This window comes from Symsagittifera roscoffensis, chromosome 3 (assembly GCF_963678635.1).
Source record: "Symsagittifera roscoffensis chromosome 3, txSymRosc1.1, whole genome shotgun sequence".
Classification (NCBI taxonomy): domain Eukaryota; kingdom Metazoa; phylum Xenacoelomorpha; order Acoela; family Convolutidae; genus Symsagittifera; species Symsagittifera roscoffensis.
In genome coordinates this window covers 27,586,544-27,602,242 of record NC_087064.1, presented here as the reverse complement: position 1 = coordinate 27,602,242, position 15,699 = coordinate 27,586,544, and the positions used below count along the sequence as shown (strand labels likewise).

Here is a 15,699-nt window from a genome sequence, read left to right as displayed (position 1 = left end):
TGACACTAATCCTGCCAAAATTAGTAATAAACCAAGAGATCAGCCAATGTTTAACCTGGATGAAAAATTCATTCTAGGCTTAACATTAGTTCTTTCATAATTCTTTTTTCGGGCACGAGCGGGAGCGACAAATTTTTTGAAAAGATCTCTGAAATGGAGGATGACCACGCAAAAAATCCTTATGGACCTGTTAGTTTTTCAGAACTGTTCCATCATCTTCTGCGAGGCGTTCAGAAATGACCAGGAGTGGAAAATGTTCGAACATGTGCAGATCAAAGAATCATCTGGATCTAACATCGGCAACAAGGTATCAAAAATATCCGATCTAATTTTTTAGCTAATTCAAGTCACTTTATGGGAAAACACCTGCTATAAATAGTTCAGCTTACCCCATATCAATCTTCATCTTTTCTTTATCTTCAGCACCCAACGGTCTCAAGTTTTCGTGAAGCAGAAGATCTAATTGGTTTATTTATACATAAAATTTTAATTAATACGAACTTTGTTCTATTGGAACCAGATCTAAATTAGTATTTATCATTGGTTATTATTATGATATTTTATCTCTATAAAATATTAAATACTAACCAATCATACTCCATCAAACTAACAACCCACTTATTTTTAAGTGTTGAAACTACTTGTAGTTTCAACACCAGAACAATTTGAATTAAACTTAGAATACAGTTGTTCTCATTCTGGAACTAACTCGCGCAAACCGGTGTACACTAGATCTATTGAGACCAGGAGATATAGGAGTAAGATTAAGATCGGTATTAGACTAAGAAGTTGCACGAATCTCTCCGGCCGAAAATAAGATAGCGTGACGAGCAGACGGTGTACCCTATCTAAAATTACTCTATAAGTACAGTACAAGATACATAACTCACTATCTATTACAATGTAGTTTGCAGCCGTTTTTTGGGCTAGTTTCATGGACTAGTTTTGCCTGGTCCACAATTCGCTCGAACGCTATCCTGCATATCAGCGTTTGCGATGTTTCAGAAGTCCTCGCTGGTGGCAAAATCCTCGTTGGTGGCGGACAAGGCAATGAATTACCCCACCCCCACCATCAAGGCGGTGTTGCACGTGGGCAGGAAGCAGGGCTACTTCTTCTGGAATGTCTACCTAATCCTCACCTTCATCACTCTTCTCTCCTTCTGTGGATTTGCAATCCCAAACCACCTGCCCAACTTCAGAATAGGCATGTAGAACATCCCTTCACACTTTTGGGCAATAACAAAACTTTGCTGCAGCTGTAACATACCTTGCTCTCCTTTCTACATGTTGTAAACATACCTGTTGTTCGTTTGCCAGTAATTCTCCGAACACTTGTTCTTAGAAAAAATAATGAGATACAACCAAATATGTTATTTGGGAAAAGTACGAACAAAAATGAAGGATTCGAACCCATCGCCACCCAAACGATCGCTTCAAACGATACAGTCTAGTTTTTCTTTTTATGTTAAATTTCTGATCAGAATCTTTCAAAAAGATGCCAGAAACGTTGACGCAGGAATTTCTTCTTGAAATAGGATCTTTATAGTGTTTTAGGAGAGCTGGGAAAATCAACTTAGTCGATCTAAAAAAGTTAGGTCCTAAAATGTTACGTCCAATAAAGTTTTAAATCCGCCCTCAAAAATCCCACCACCTCGAGAAAATCTTAGATCCGCCACTGTATTCTAGGTACCACCCTCACTCTCCTTCTAACATCAGTGACATTCAAACTGACAATCTCGGGCCACCTGCCGACTATATCCTATCTGACGTTCCTGGACAAGTACAGCTTCATGACCATCTCTTTCTTAAGCCTACTTACCATTGTGTTCGCATGTCTCGCTTTTATGATTGGATCCGAGTGGCATCGTTACTGCGCCCTCGCTGACCAAATCAGTTTCTCATTTCTGTTTTTATCTGTTCTTGCATTTCACATTTACTATTATAACGTAATCAGTCGTGTTAAACACAGAAAATCAACCGAAATGGAACATCTTGATTGTTTGTACCAACTGAGTCTGTCCAAAAATATAACCAGTAAACACGTCCAGGTGTTGACGATGAAGAACCTTCTATCCAGTAGAACCAGTCTGCATCAAAATACGAGTAATTATAGCCCCAATCACCACCCACATTTTTACTCTGGCTTAATGAGTCACATGGGTGGGGGACATGGAGCAGGGCGCCACCCTTCGAGTCTCAACCTGGTCCACAATCAGCTTGAAGCGAAGTATTGGAAACATCAGATCTCAGAATTCGACGCATAAGAACAAAAATGAATTCCCCAAATAACTCAAATGCTTAGCCAATTTTTAGTACCAGAAGCACTCACTTTATTTATGCATACAGTAGAAAATGAGTTTATTCAAAGTCAGATATTTTTTTAAGAGCTCGGACAAAAGCGATTCGAGGGCACAAAATCTTATTAGATTGAATTTATTTTTAGAATTTTTTGTCACGATGAATAAATTTACGTTAGATTAAAAATAGTTCTATTTGCTTCACAATAATGTCGGCTACACGGGCTGAAGTTCTCGACTCATGATTCGACCGAAACGGCTTCGACTTTTAAGTCGAACGATGTCCGTTTTCGACTTTTTGAGTCCAATGATGTTCTTTTCCGACTTTGATTGATTTTACCGGACATTATTCGACTTGCTCGACTTTGTCCGATTTTACTGAACATTGTTTGACATTGAACGAACTTCTTTGAATTTACCGGACATTGTTATGTGTATGGTATATATTATCAAATTTGGCAATATTTTGAACGCCCCTCTGTTTTTGTTAAAACACAAAAAAAAAACAGACTATCATAAGCTTGTTGAGGTTTATTGATAGCTCCTTTGCCATTCACAGGAACCAGAATTAATCATGGCTAAATTTTTTTTTTTTTTCAACAATGCTTTCTAGCCATTACTTTGTTGGCAAGATAACTTTGTTACTTCCTAAGAGCTTGGCTTTATATCCAGAAAAATTATCACAGATACTCTGTCAAAAAATATTTCTCAATCTTTGGGACTCAAGGTCTTGTCAAGATATAAAGTTATCATGGCATATGAAAATTTTTGTAAGATATAAGATTTTGTCAAGATATCCTATTGATTAGAAAACCAATTAATGCATTCAAATAAGCTAATTTATAAACACAAAAAAAACAGACTATCATAAGCTTGTTGAGGCCTATTGATAGCTCAATTACCATTCGCAGGAACCAGAATTAATGTTTTGAGCATTAAGAAAATTGCCAAAATCATGGCTAAATTTGATTTTTTTTTCAACAATGCTTTCTAGCCATTACTTTGTTGGCAAGATAACCTTGTTACTTGCTAAGAGCTTGGCTTTATATCCAGAAAAATTATCACAGATACTCTGTCAAAAAATATTTCTCAATCTTTGGGACTCAAGGTCTTGTCAAGATATAAAGTTATCATGGCATATGAAATTTTTTGTAAGATATAAGACTTTGTCAAGATATCCTATTGATTAGAAAACCAATTAATGCATTCAAATAAGCTAATTTATAAACAAAAAAAAACAGACTATCATAAGCTTGTTGAGGCCTATTGATAGCTCCTTTACCATTCGCAGGAACCAGAATTAATGTTTTGAGCATTAAGAAAATTGACAAGATCATGGCTAAGTTTTTTTTTTTTTTCAACAATGCTTTCTAGCCATTACTTTGTTGGCAAGACAACTTTGTTACTTGCTATGAGCTTGGCTTTATATCCAGAATAATTATCACAGATACTCTGTCAAAAAAAAATTCGCAATCTTTGGGAATCATGGTCTTGTCAAGATATAAAGTTATCATGGCATATGAAAACTTTTGTAAGATATAAGACTTTGTCAAGATATCCTATTGATTAGAAAACCAATTAAAGCATTCAAATAAGCTAACTTATAATTAATGTCATTTTTCAAATAATTATTTTCAGCCAAATAATTAGTTTTTGGCAATTTGAAATTTTTTTGGGCAATTTTTGGGTCTCGTATACTTGTCAAACTGATCAGATTATTTAATATCCCGAAATGATCTTGCATGATTTTGCATTATCGAAACACGTAAGTTTTGTATTGCTGTTCAACTTTCTAAGAAAAAAGTGACGGAATGTATTATGCTCGGGGTGGCTTTTTCTGCGGACAAAATTGGACTTTCAACTAGCCAATTTTGACGGATTCTTTCATATTAACTGAAAAGTAATGTTGTATGTGGTCCAAACTTAGAAAATTTCTCCTTTGATGACTTTTGAGTTATGGAGGTATTAAGTTTGCCATTTTGGCCAATATGGGACAAATTACGCGCGATATATTTCGCCCTGATAACGCGTAAGCGGAAATTCAATCCGTCTTAGAGATTTTTCCAAATTGGTTGAAGCAGGCTTTTTGCCATATTTGCTTATTTCTTAGGAGCAAAATCTATCACTTTGCTTTTTATATGGCGCGAGGATAATTTTTATCTCAGAATTTTTCATTTGGTTATGAAAAATTCATCAGGTTTTATAAAACGAACACTGGTTAATAGACCTTGAAAAGCCAAATAAAAACCAAATGTCTCAAAACTGTTGATTTGAATAAAAATTTAGAAAAAAGAACCTGAGCTAGGTGAATTTTTGGCCTAAATATCTCAAACTAACAATTTTCAATTCACTGTAATTATTTTAAAAGGTCGTCTTAATTGATTTTTTTTCACATGTAATGCTCAGCACCAGGGGCGGATCTAAGATTTTCTCGAAAGAGGAAGGGCGAATTTTTTTTAGTTTTACCATAATGATTTTCTGAGCTCTCCCAAATCATTATAAAAACCACATTCTGACCAAACTCTCTGCGGCAAAGGCAAAATTTTGAAGAAACAAGCCAAGAAAAGCGCTTTTAGGCACTCTTTGGAAAATTTTAAATAAAAAAGTTGCCTTTTCTCGGCGCGTGATCCCCCCTCAAAATAAGTCTATTTTGGCGCTGAAGGCGTCTTTACACTTTAGAAATTTTTTTGGGTCAATCAGCCAAAAATGGATATCTCAAAATAGTACAAAGGGGAATCCTTTGGGACGGCAGGGGGTCAAATCCCTGAGGGGGGAGGAGAGCGTCCGCCCGCGCCCCCTTCCCTAAATCCACTGGTGCTCAGAACATATTGATCTTTTTTGTTTGGTAAAAAACTAGCAGTATTATTTTGTACATTTGAAATCCAATAAGCTGAAATTATTGCGCAAATCTAGCAAACCAGAAAAAACTGTTATTCATCATTGAAGCTCTCAATTCCGTAGGAGCTGTTCGTCGGAAGAAACCTGACTTACTCCTCGCTTACCATTATTTGAATCTATTGATTTGGCCTCTCAAAAGATGAAAACGAAAACTACTATATATGCTAGTAATCTGTAAAACGTTTGCTGTTTTGGCACTTAAAACAGCTAACAAAATAGCTTCAAATCGTGCTTTGTTATGTAATATGCACCAAATTTTACATATCACCAGTATAGAAAAGTACACTTTCGTGTAAAAAAAATTCAAGCCACCACGTTTTTGACAGATATCATCCAAAAGGGTTAATGATTTACGAACAGTCTTATTGTTGTTAAAGTACATAAGCTTCTAAAGTTACGTAAATGTAGTTTTTACGAAAAGTTAAATTGAGTTTGCTAAACGTAATTTATAATTATGTACACCAACTGTAAATATTGTCCATCAGCATCGGATAAATATTGGCTTTGTCAAAAACATGGACTTCGCCAGCGCCGAAGTTGCCGTATTCGGGACTGCGGGTGTCGAGTTTCGCTTCAGCCACGTGACCTGTACTCAAAGGTCAACAAAGGTCATCTACTTGATTGCGGCAGAGGTGAAGTGATTTCGCCCAAAACAATGAAGGATATCACGCACTTCAAGACAAATCTGCTGACGTCGACTACGCCCATTAGGCCGACAAACAAAGGGACGACCATTAATTCGACGGCACAGCAACAGCTGAAAGAGCGAGTTAGGAGTATCGAGGAAACTTTAGGTAAGCAATAGCTGATGTAAATTTTTCTTTGTTAGGAATATTTTTACTTTTTTAAGGTTTAATTTATAAATCTCGTTATTTCAGCGCCAGAAAAATTTCAGCACCAAACCTTTTTGAAATACTTTGAATTCCATTGATTTCTTTTATGTATTTTTAATTATCAAAAGCATAAACAACAGTTTGAACTACAAATTTTGTATAAAAACATAATACCTTTGACAATGTTTGTAAAAATGAACATTTTCAAGTAATTGTTTCGATTATATTATAGAAAAGTACGGGAAGAAAGATGGTTTCAGAGGGTTGCAAGGGACAAAAGAATATTCAGACTACTCTTCAACTACCGGATGTCCAGCCTGTCCAGTTCGGATCACCTGCGATAATAAACTGCACTCCCCTACGTCAAGGCATAAAAAATATCACAGTCATAGACCAGCAAGTCGTGTTCAGCACGGAAGTCCATCGAGATATTCAAGTGGGACAGTTAATGGATACGAACCGCTACGAGGAAGATCTCGATCTAGAAAGTTCCAAGCTTATGACGACGACGATGAGGAGATAGCAGATCTCTTTCGCGAGTTGGAGGAGTTAGGCTTAAGCGGTAAACAAAATTTCAGCTACCATAACCTTTGAAAATTTGTTCATACAGTTTTTGGATGAGTTTTCGGGCTATACATTTTTCGAGCTATTTAAACAATTTTCGAGCCATACAAAATGTAAACTTATTTGTTCCAGTTTTTTCTTTTTTGCATACCAAATGTTCTATATTTTTGAGTGCGTATATCTATTTTTGAGTTTTATAATATTTTCAACTTGAAAGAAAACAGTAGAAATTATGAACCGATTCAGCGAGGAATTGAGTCTTTTCGAAGCTTTGGTTGTTAAACAAAATACTTTCTCCTAGAATCAAGAGTTTTCATTTGCAGGAAATGGCAGCTTCAGAAGAAATAAACCAAGAGACCCGTTTTTGAGTCTGAAGGCTGGGGACCTCAGCAAAACATGCACCTCGTCTGATCACAGTCTTCCTAGGATGTTCAGGTTGTTCATGGTTTCTCATTTTCCCACATGAGGACATAAAAGATGACTTTTTTCAGGATTGTTTAATTCCAGGTATTAAAAACAAAAACAGACATGATATATTGAATACAAATGAAAATATACAACTTAGTCACCCGCTGCTTCGCAAAAAGTTCAACCACACTCTTTTCAATGCTCATTAAAAGGCACATAAAGAGACTTTTTAAAATATTATCTTAAGGTAGACGGCATTGCAAGTTCGCAAGAAGTATTTAGTTTGTTTTTCAGGTGCCAAGGATGTGGTGATATGCAGAATATATTCACGCCTTACAATAATCAAAACCTCTCCAATCTAGATCACCAAAAATACCCCTTTCTACCACTCGGGCTCCAGCCATACGTGGACATTCTGGACCCAAGTAAAAAGGGGAAAACGTTGGACCCCGATACTACTGCTAAATTGTATGCTGCTAACGTAGCCGCTTGGCCTTGGAATAGCCCCAATAACAGGTACTACATGCCGTACCAGCCGTTCTCGGGAGGAGTGCCCTGGGGTCCGTTTGGGTTTCCAAATATGGATATCACCAAAGATGAGAGGCTGAACAAAATACTTGAGAAGCTGAGTGAGAAGTTAGAGGACAAGGACAAAAGCGGAGGAGGGAGACCCAGGAGTAGATCGATTGGGACCCAGTCAGTTGAAGATATGCGATTTGATAAAAGTATCGAAGGTTTGAAACTCAAGTGAACTTTTTCGTAACTTTCAATTTTGATCTTATGCGAGCCATGAACTTAGAAGCTAAAGAATGGCTGGGAAAAAGCAAAAAAAAAATTGTGAAATTAAAAAAAAACAAGATATTGGGAAGGTATTGATGAGCAAAATAATTGACAAGAAATCCACCTCAGAAACATGGATGATTTTGAATTTTCAATAGCTGAAAACTTTTGTTAATGAAAACTTGGATGATTGAAACTTAAAAACTCAGTAAAAATGGGTCATCAAGGTTTTTTTTCTAAGCTGGCTTAAATTATTTGGGATTTTTGATTGTTTGCTGATACTTGAAGTGTTTAGAAGAGGAGGAGCTGTTGATGGAAGAGGGAACTCAAGGGGGCCTGCAGAGTGCTGTACCCAATGATGAACTCAAGTTAAACTGGGATCAGACGCCAGATGACAATAATCGAATGGAGGACTTCGTAAGTTATCAGTTGTCGCAGTGGTCTGTTGTCAGTGGTCGCAACTTCAAACTAAATTTAAGAAAATCGTGCTCAAAATCAAAGTCCTTTTCAAGCTCAATTCCCATCAAACAAGGAGTTCATTAGCGGTCAAAATTTTCTCGGAAACCATAAGAATGACCTTTTAAAACGTAAGGTATCCGCCCTTTGCTCAGTAAAAACTCAGTAAAAACTGTTACTCCACATTTTCTTAGAACTGTTTATGTCATTGACATGTTGCCTTCGTTTCCTTAAACATAATTGGAGATCTTTTAATAAGCTTACCAAGTTCGACAAATCGTTTCGTTACTCCTGTTTGAAAGTTTGAAAGGTCAGGTTTCTTTCTTTTTTGTCAAATGTAATTTTTTTTGCGTAGTATCGGCTCATCCAGATGTATCGCTGGGGGGGGGGGGGGGGGTTTAAGAATTGGGGCTGGTTCATGAGTGCCAAAGTACAAAATGTCAAAACCGAAACGATAACTATTTGTGAATTTAGAAGATGAAAACTGGACCAACAGAGCTTTTTGTTTAGAATGAAAGAATGAAATTACAGAATGATCACAGAAAGAGTATATGAAAAAAGAGTATAAGAGAGTATATATTCACAAAAAAAAGAGTTAAAAGTGTATATGACTACAGAACTAGATCAAAATTAATATTGTAAGTTACTTATAAAACATTAAATCGAAAAAGTATATGTTTGAATGCATAAATTATACAACTGTGGCATTAATAATCTGATTTGTGGTTGAATAACCGGTATTTACTCAACCAAAAACTAATTTAAGTCTGCAAACCAAGTTCACACAATTTGCACGCAATTTGCACGGCAAAAAGTACATTTAGCGGGGTAACTGTTTGCCACCAAATGTTTTGAATTCGGAAATCTAAGTGGTTTGAATCAAGTAATAAATTACAAAAAAAAACATGATATGTTTAATTACAAACTTTATAAAAGCTATACAACCATTTTCTCATACACTATTTTTTCGCAAACATGTTGGAGCTTATTAGCATGAGGTTGATTTCATCGCAAAGCAACAGTGAACTTCAATGTTTTTTAATACGCCGGATTCGTATCAACGGAAAAATTTATTCAAAACTTTGATTTTGGAAAATGATAATTTTCCCTAATAAAAGCAGCAAAATAATTTTTAAATTAGAAAACAGATAAATCATGAGTGCGCGCATCAGAGTGAAATGTTTGGATCGTCGGATAAAGTGTCTAAAGTTGCTTCGGAAAAACTATTTTAAATAATTGAAAATTGAAAAGTTTTCCCCGAAGCTCAATGATGGCGAGTACAAACTAAATTGTTTGCATGTACAAACTTATCAAAAAGACCAAACACTCTGCCTCATTTCAGTTTGAAGTTAGTATGTGTCAATAAACATAATTAAGACATTAGTATAAGAACGCAGTGATAATTTGTTTTCAGGAAAAAACACTACGAGTTGATCGTGCTGAAACTTGATTTTTCATGTTTCGATTTTCCTTCTCCTGTTCATTTGATTAAAAGAAGACAAAGTACGCTCTTTAATTACAAAAGTCAAATTCACCATAAAATTGTGAATGATTTTTATTTTAGTTTCGATTTATAGATTACCAAGCGTGTAGAATTGGTGATTGTACTGTATTACATGCTATAGTAACCTGAGCGTAAGATTGATTCCTCATTAAGTTAAGCAGTAGAGCAAACAAAGGGTAAAGTTCGAAATAGTTCAATCTTCGAAGATATCGTCCCTCCTATGCCAGAAAATAAAATTTGACAAAATTGGCGAACCCCTCCCCCCTCAAATTGGAACTAAGAAAGCTAATGTTATGAAAATCAGAGGAGCGATACTAGAGATGATTTGACCCGGGCATACAAAAATCGGGACCCGTCAGACCCTCGGGGGGCAAGTGATAACGGTCCCCGGAAGTGTAAATGGCCCTATCAGAACTCGGAAACTAGCGGCGCTGTTGGGCTCAAATTCTAGTTGGTTGTAGGCCTAGTTAAGGGGAGCTTAAGTTTGGAAACCCAGACCCCTCAGACCCCCACTTCCGGTTTTATGCCCAAAGTAAACAAACCCACCCCTAACTTGCGGAAGTCATTTCTCGGCCACCGATGAGCACAGGGAGCTGAAACTTGGAGAGATGATAGGTAGTGACAAGATACATCTTGTATTATAATTTGAACCAAATCTGGCGGTTGGACCGGAAGTTATTAGCACTTTGGAAAACCACCTCTTAAACCGGAAATAGGCAATTTACGCAAAATATTGAGCGAGGGCATACCGATTTTATGGCGGGATCAGATACTACAACTCATTCCCGAAAAAAAAGACCCTCAGTGATTGAAACCCTTCCGGCAACTCCTTTCGGTGTTAATAGCCTTTTAACGGGAAAAATGATAATGGACCCTTGAAATGGGATGACTTTGGAAGTATTAACCGGATATGAATGAAACTTGGTAGTTCAGTCCCCCATGATATTCTGAACCCAAATATGGAAATTTGACCACGGTTGACCCCTGGGTGACCTTAAGTTGACCTTTGGGCTTTTTGACCCCAAAATTGCATGGAAAACCCCGAGATTAATACCGGAAAGTGGCGTATTTCCCAGCCCAACCGCTGGAAATGAGAATGGGTCACCTTGCTAAAATTGGGGGAGAAACTTATATATTGGGAACTAGAGCAGAAGCTGATAGAGATACAGCTTTTATATTGCAATCTTGGAGTAGAGGATTTAATTCAAAGTGGACTTGATAAACATTGTTTCAGTTTAGCTTGGCGAGTGATCTATTAATAGCAATTCAACTAGACTAAAGAAAAGTAGTCCCAGAGGAAATTGATAATAATAGGACCGTAGCATGAGAATTAGGTCTCCTAGATACTATGAACAGACGGGAAATTTACTTGGCTCTCCGGAGGTGACTTTTTGGTTTAATTTGACCCCTAATAGACAAACTATATTCCCCTGATAGCTAGAAGGTCGGGATTGGAATAGAGTACAGATAGAAATTTTAGATGGTTGACACCTCTTAAACCGGAAATAGGCAATTTACGCAAAATATTGAGCGAGGGCATACCGATTTTATGGCGGGATCAGATACTACAACTCATTCCCGAAAAAAAGACCCGCAGTGATTGAAACCCCTCCGGCAACTCCTTTCGGTGTTAATAGCCTTTTAACGGGAAAAGTGATAATGGACCCTTGAAATGGGATGACTTTGGAAGTATTAACGGGATATGAATGAAACTTGGTAGTTCAGTCCCCCATGGGATTCTGAACCCAAATATTGAAGTTTGACCCCGGTTGACCCCTGGGTGACCTTAAGTTGACTTTTGGGCTTTTTGACCCCAAAATTGCATGGAGAACCCCGAGATTAATACCGGAAAGTGGCGTATTTCCCAGCCCAACCGCTGGAAATGAGAATGGGTCACCTTGCTAAAAGTGGGGGAGAAACTCATATATTGGGAATTAGAGCAGAAGCTGATAGAGATATAGCTTTTATATTGCAATCTTGGAGTAGAAGATTTAATTCAAAGTGGACATGGTAAACATTGGGTTCAGTTTAGCTTGGCGAGTGATCTATTACTAGCAATTCAACTAGACTAAAGAAAAGTAGTCCCGGAGGAAATTGATAGTAATAGGACCGTAGCATGAGAATTAGGTCTCCTAGATACTATGAACAGACGGGAAATTTACTTGGCTCTCCGGAGGTGACTTTTTGGTTTAATTTGACCCCTAATAGACGAACTATATTCCCCTGATAGCTAGAAGGTCGGGATTGGAATAGAGTACAGATAGAAATTTTAGATGCTTGGAATGAATTAGCTACCCATAAGAGGGTCTCCCCCTACCCTTGGGAGGTCGGAACGTTAACGGAATAGTTAAAATAAAGACCTTGGGAGGATCACTGGGTAAATATAGCATGGTTTGGAGGTTGAGCTGAACTCGAAAGCTGAAATTGACAGAGTTCAGGAATTGGTTGATTAGAATTTTATGACATTTGTTTGCTTGGTCAAATTGTGACAGCTACCGCATACCGGGTATCTAATAAGCCTGAAAAGATTGATAAAAGAAACCGAAGTTGGCACGTGGCAGAGTTGACAGGGGTACGGATATAGTCCTAAGCATGTGCGGACGGGAGATTTAGGCGGATGTCAGAACTGATAGGAAATGGCGTGACATAAGTAAAACTAAGTGTAAATAAAGATAAGGAATTGGAGGGTACCGGAGAGCCTGTAAAAGTCAGAACAGTGTTAGCTACCATTAAGAGTAGTTGGTTCTCAATCAGAGAAGAGAATAATTATTGCTAGTGAGCGAGTTGCGCTGGAACCCGAGTTAAGTACCGGGTTGAAATAGTTGTGCGAGCGAGTTGCACTGGAACCCGAGTTTAGTACTGAGTTGAATTAGTTGTGTCGCTGCTCTGCTAGAGTAGGCGAGTTTTGAATCGAGTCAATCGAAAACTGATGAGCGATTGAAAAGAACGGGGGAAGCGGGCTTCAATATAGAAGTTGCTAATTAGTAGTTAGCTCATTAAGGGCACTGTAAATTTTTTTTATTTCCTTTGCGATTGAGAATTTACTCATTGTGCCCACGATTTGCTGAACTAGCTAGAAGCGTAAAAGGAGAGCAGAAAAGATCAGAAATTAAGGGGGAAGTTGCGTAATCCTTTGATCGGCCGAGTTAGTCTAACCACCAACATAACCCTTTCGGGATTGTGGATCATATCGTGTCTTGGTGTCCCCCACTATTACACGGTATAAAGTGGAGAAACTCTGCGGCCGTTAAGTAGAGTGAAAGCGTGCTTAGAGGAGACGACTCCCCGGAAAAAGAATCTACGAAGCGGTACAAAAACATTACTTATTGACTCAGTTTTCTCTAATTGGGTTATTTTATTACAGTGAAGTCGATCATAAAAGATTCTTGAAATGGAAAAAGCTTGAAACTTTAACCAAAAAAAAAAAACATTTTTTTGTTTTTTATAAATTCCTTCTCCTTTGTCTAAATTTAAGATGACTTTTTTCTGAGAGGGAATAAGTTACCGCTTCTCGCAACCGATAAGTTTCACAACCGATCACTTTTTGCACATTTATGATGGTTAAAAATTGGTAGCCAAACTACCAATTTTTAACCATCATAAAATTGCAAAAAGTGATCGGTTGTGAAACTTTTGTTTTATTTGGAGCTCAAGACATAACTATTTTCCAGTAAGTAAAAAAAAATGCTCTAAAAACTATTTATTTAATCGAAATTATTCCAGAATAAAACCTCGAGCACAAGCATTCCGTCACTTTCTTCAAAAATCAGAACAAAAGCTAATTTATCAGAGTAATTGTTCTGAACGTTTTTTTGGTCTTGAACGAGTTCTATTATTTGCGGCTTTCTTGTACTTCGGTGCTCTTCTAAAAGAAGGTCGTGTCAAAATTCCCGAATATTTGGTTGATATTCTTATTTCCGATTTCCCGATTCAGAAACCCGATATTCGACATCTAAAATGGGCGCTAATGGACTTTTTGAATTGGAATCCCAGTAAGGGTGACATTTTGTTTTGGCACTAACTGCTGACACTGTACTGATTGACATCAAATCATTGCAAAACTTCCGAATCCGGAATCTGATAAAAGTTTGGTGTGACATCTAATTTCGGCTCTCATACCGGAAAATAGAATTGGTCTAAATTGAACTTCGGAATCGACAAATTAGTTTACTGTGTGACCTCTAACAGAATTCGATAATCGCATTTAATACAAATACTGTTATACACCAGCTGATTTAGTGGGGGGAGGAGGGTTAGGGTTACTAATTTGTACTTTGTTCTAAATTGATATACCCATTTTTGGCTAACGGACCCTAAAACTTTTCTAAAGGCGCCTTCGACGCCAACATTTACTATCTTTGAGGTAGAAGCGCGCGCCAAAAAAAACGAACAAAAAAGTCGACAAAATCTTGGAAATTGTTTTGAGAATCCGCCCTCACCCCCTCGTAAGAAACCTCCTAGATCCACCCTGATCTTATGTGAACTAAACTTTGATTCTTCAGTTGAATTTTTGGCCAAGTTGTTGGCCGACAAACCGATTAGTGTGAAAATGAAAAGATCCTAATTAGATATTTTTAATGTATTCCAATCAATTCTAGCGTTGCTACAATTGGACAGTTGTAGTAGACTGTTTTTGGTTAAATTGGTACAATAGTGTTGTACAACAACTTGTGAGGACGTGTTGTTTTGTGTCCAGATGTCTGGTCTCCCCAAGACTGCCCTGGAGCTACGCGAGATGGAGTTGAGTGCATGGGCCGCTTCCAAGTGGTGGGGCATGGTCAAGAAACGGAGGGAACTGCGCAAACATTACGGTCAGTTTTTTTAAATCAATCTCATATCTGTCAAAACATATTCGATTATATTTTAAAGAAACACGTTTTTAGATTCTTTAGGTCGTGTTTCCAGAAACAGCAGGGTAAGCATTTCAAATGGACAGTTTTCAAGTCCATATCAGGGTAAATAAAAGATACGGGTTGTTTCTGAACCTTTTTTGTTCAAGGCAAACTTGGTAAATATTTTATACACGCAATTTGTGGCATAGTCCTATGTCTCAGTTTTTAATGAATCAATTTCAGCAATCAATTTTTGATTCTTGCAGGCTTCGACCATGATGGCGACGAAGAATTCTGCCAAGTAGAGCTGCGAAATCGCGACACCCTGCAATCGGCTCCAGAGGAGCTGGACTTATCAGACTCGAACCCAGAGCAACCTGATGGAACGTATGAGAATGCCAAGAGACATCCAGGAAAGGATTCTGCTCCAATGAAGATTCCCAAGGGGTTCGACAGTTTCAAGCAGCTGTCAGCAGCTGCCAAGGCCTCCTATAAATGGTCGCAGTTCATTGAGAAACGAAAAAGTTCCAGGAAACGAAAGGAGGGCAAAAAGTAAAATTTTACTAACACAAATACAAAGAGTGAATTATATTTTCACGAAATAATTCTAATCATGATTTTGTAAGTGAAATTAATAGTTTTCTATTTTTTCAACCCGCCGTCAAAGTTATAATTTTAATACTATAAAATTAATACTTTAAAATTTAATTGAACCTATTGCTTTCCACTGACACTGCCATGATCTGAAGTTTTATATTCAATAACAAATATTGACAAAAACTAGCAAACATTCAGACAACAACTTTAAATAGCCTAATAACTAAAGAAAATAAATTAGTTTCCAAGTATCTTCACACAAATACTCTAAGTAGAACGTCAAAAGCGTTTAGCCTGTTGAGTAACGGTCACAATACACCCCTGGCGTGTTGTGACAGCTGAAATTTTTCTTCTATTAAAACTGAAAAAGCGCTGCACATTTTATGAAAGAAAAGATTAGAACTGATGGAAAACTTGATAGTTCAGCCAAGGCCTGATTTTGGGGGGTGGGGAGGGGGGGGGGGAGGCGCGGGGAAGTGGACGCTTCTTCTCAGGGATTCGACACCCTCACCAACCAATGGGTCCCATTT

General features: G+C 37.4%; 3 protein-coding genes across 4 annotated transcripts in view; 2 read left to right on the top strand and 1 right to left on the bottom strand.

Annotated features, from left to right (window-relative positions):
- LOC134841959 (uncharacterized) overlaps window positions 1-2,367 on the top strand; it is a 45,754-nt gene extending 43,387 nt beyond the window's left edge. For both annotated transcript variants that reach the window (XM_063858061.1, XM_063858062.1), the window contains 3 exons: window positions 203-307; window positions 1,006-1,204; window positions 1,687-2,367. In XM_063858061.1, the coding sequence (XP_063714131.1) occupies window positions 203-307; window positions 1,006-1,204; window positions 1,687-2,264 (882 nt within the window). In that variant the 3' untranslated portion in view covers window positions 2,265-2,367. The remainder of the gene's footprint in view (window positions 1-202; window positions 308-1,005; window positions 1,205-1,686) is intronic.
- LOC134841199 (long-chain-fatty-acid--CoA ligase 4-like) overlaps window positions 1-15,699 on the bottom strand; it is a 454,776-nt gene that overhangs the window by 248,408 nt on the left and 190,669 nt on the right. The gene's annotated exons all lie outside the window — the stretch shown is intronic.
- LOC134841525 (uncharacterized) lies at window positions 5,452-15,216 on the top strand. Its single transcript, XM_063857555.1, has 7 exons — window positions 5,452-5,989; window positions 6,261-6,590; window positions 6,916-7,027; window positions 7,295-7,734; window positions 8,076-8,197; window positions 14,437-14,551; window positions 14,839-15,216. Exons 1-7 carry the CDS (start codon window positions 5,650-5,652, stop codon window positions 15,126-15,128), a joined length of 1,749 nt encoding a protein of 582 aa, XP_063713625.1. The 5' UTR covers window positions 5,452-5,649; the 3' UTR covers window positions 15,129-15,216.

Coding starts and splice junctions, on each gene's coding strand:
- LOC134841525 (XM_063857555.1), top strand. CDS start 5,650: ATGTACACCAACTGTAAATATTGTCCATCAGCATCGGATAAATATTGG. Junction 7,735..8,075: donor ATTTGATAAAAGTATCGAAG/GTTTGAAACTCA, acceptor TGAAGTGTTTAG/AAGAGGAGGAGCTGTTGATG. Junction 8,198..14,436: donor ATAATCGAATGGAGGACTTC/GTAAGTTATCAG, acceptor TTTTGTGTCCAG/ATGTCTGGTCTCCCCAAGAC.